Raw genomic sequence first — 1841 nt, forward strand, 5'->3', positions numbered from 1 at the left:
TTCTTTGAAGGTCGTATCGTCCATTCTGTTGCAATTTTTGACCATCTGTCATCTTCTCATCGAAGGAGATGCCCTGTCCATTTCCATTTGCTCAATCTTGTCATCTTCAGTGCTTAAGTGAGTCCTGTCTCTTTCTAGATCCAAGAATTTTTTATTCTATCTCTTTTCTTCACGTTCACAATGCTTCTTCCAATATTATTTTGGCACTCCTGTAATTTCTTCTTCTGAGCTATAGTCAGTGACCACGCTTGGCATCAATAAGGACCAGTGGACTAATGCAACTATCGAAGACCTGCCTTTTAAGGTCAATACTTGTTTTTCCCTTCATTATATGCCTAAGTAACCAAAACTTATTCCAACCGAGTGTCAATCTCCTCTGGACCTTTGCTACTCTATCCGTGGATGATATTAACTGAGTCAGATAAATATATTCTTCAACATATGCCAACTTATGGTTGTTAATTTCACACTCCTCTTTTACGCCATTGTCATAAGTTTCGTCTTCTGGTAGTTCGGATAAAGACCAACCTCTTCACACAATGCCAGAAGCCGCTTGATCATTTCCCTCAGTTGTTCCATGCCTTTTGCAAAGAGCACAATATCATCTGCCAAACGTAGGTTGCTCAGCCGTTTTCCATTTATTTTGATGCCTACTTTTTTCCATCCATGACACCAGAACACCATCTCCAACACAAGAACAAATAAAATTGGGGATAGCAGATCACCCTGTCGCACACACCTCTCAATATCAAAGCTTTGTCCTTTCTTTTAAGTAATAATATATGCTGTCTCTCTCCTTATAAAGCTCTGTTATTATCTTAATATATTTATCCTCTATTCCTATTAATCTTAGTACCTTAAATATTTCTGAATGTATAATAGAGTCAAATACCTTCCTAAAGTCAAGGAAACAAATAGAGAGAAGTTATATTCATTTGCTTTCTCGATGATTTGGTTTACAGTCTGAATGTGGTCCACTGTCGAAAATCCCTTCCTAAAACCTGCTTTTTCTTACTCAACACATTCCATTATTCTTTTTGTTAGCCATTGTTTGAGAACACTGGTGAAACATGAGGTATATTTAAATATTCTATTAAAGTATCATATTAATATTATAGAGTATATATTGAAGATAATTTATTAATTTGACTTATTTTTTAAAACTGGAGGCTAATTAAAGAGAGTTAAAAGAATAAGTTGTCTTTCCTTTCTGAAAAGGTACACAAAATAAGCAGAAAGTACGTAGAAAATGCTCAGCTATTTTCCCATTGAGTTACAGTTATGCAGAGACCAGGCTGAATGGAGAGCACTGGAAAAATATGCGGCCGCTCTGGAAAGAAAACAACTGTCTCCAAAGTGGATCCTCTATGGTCTCTTCTTTATTCGAGGCCGAGATTGATCGCTGCACATTCTTAAGAGCACTTAGGGCTCTTCTTGCTCCTATAGTTTTTCCTAACTGAAGGAAAATAGTCCCTTAGGAATGCATTCTGAATACTGTTATGAATATTACTCTTCAGGGTGGGATTAATATTCATATTCGCCTAGGGTCCTTCTTTAATACTCAACTGCAATTCAATTTTTACAAGTGTATTTTTTTTTTCATACCCTACTGTAATGATTTTAGTGGGTATTTGGTACGTACATATAGGAGGTATGCTATATGTATAGCTGGGTGTTAAGGATACCTTGGACTGCCTTTTGGCATTACAAGTGTATTTTTTTTTTTATTTATTTATTTTTTTTTTCATACCCTCCTATAATGATGTTATTGAATATCTGGTACATACATATAGGGGGTATGCTATATGTATATCTGGGTGTTAATGATACCTTGGATTGCC

At 35.8% G+C, this 1841-nt stretch overlaps 1 protein-coding gene across 1 annotated transcript; it reads right to left on the minus strand.

Annotated features, from left to right (window-relative positions):
- Positions 1–235: 235 nt before the first annotated feature.
- On the minus strand, positions 236–684 carry LOC136796823 (uncharacterized). Its single transcript, XM_067051626.1, has 2 exons — positions 529–684; positions 236–412 (listed from the first exon to the last, which is right to left on the minus strand). The coding sequence occupies exons 1-2, from the start codon at positions 682–684 to the stop codon at positions 236–238; spliced, it is 333 nt and encodes a 110-aa protein (XP_066907727.1).
- Positions 685–1841: the final 1157 nt, after the last annotated feature.

Source organism: Halyomorpha halys, unplaced genomic scaffold, assembly GCF_000696795.3.
Source record: "Halyomorpha halys isolate HHAL.00 unplaced genomic scaffold, Hhal_1.1 Scaffold216.1, whole genome shotgun sequence".
In the NCBI taxonomy this organism is placed as follows: domain Eukaryota; kingdom Metazoa; phylum Arthropoda; class Insecta; order Hemiptera; family Pentatomidae; genus Halyomorpha; species Halyomorpha halys.

Bases quoted from the DNA above. Each gene is read 5' to 3' on its own strand.
- LOC136796823 (XM_067051626.1), bottom strand. From the start codon at position 684: ATGGTGTTCTGGTGTCATGGATGGAAAAAAGTAGGCATCAAAATAAAT. The intron at 413-528 runs GTTGGTCTTTAT...TATCTGACTCAG, and splicing joins TTCTGGCATTGTGTGAAGAG to TTAATATCATCCACGGATAG.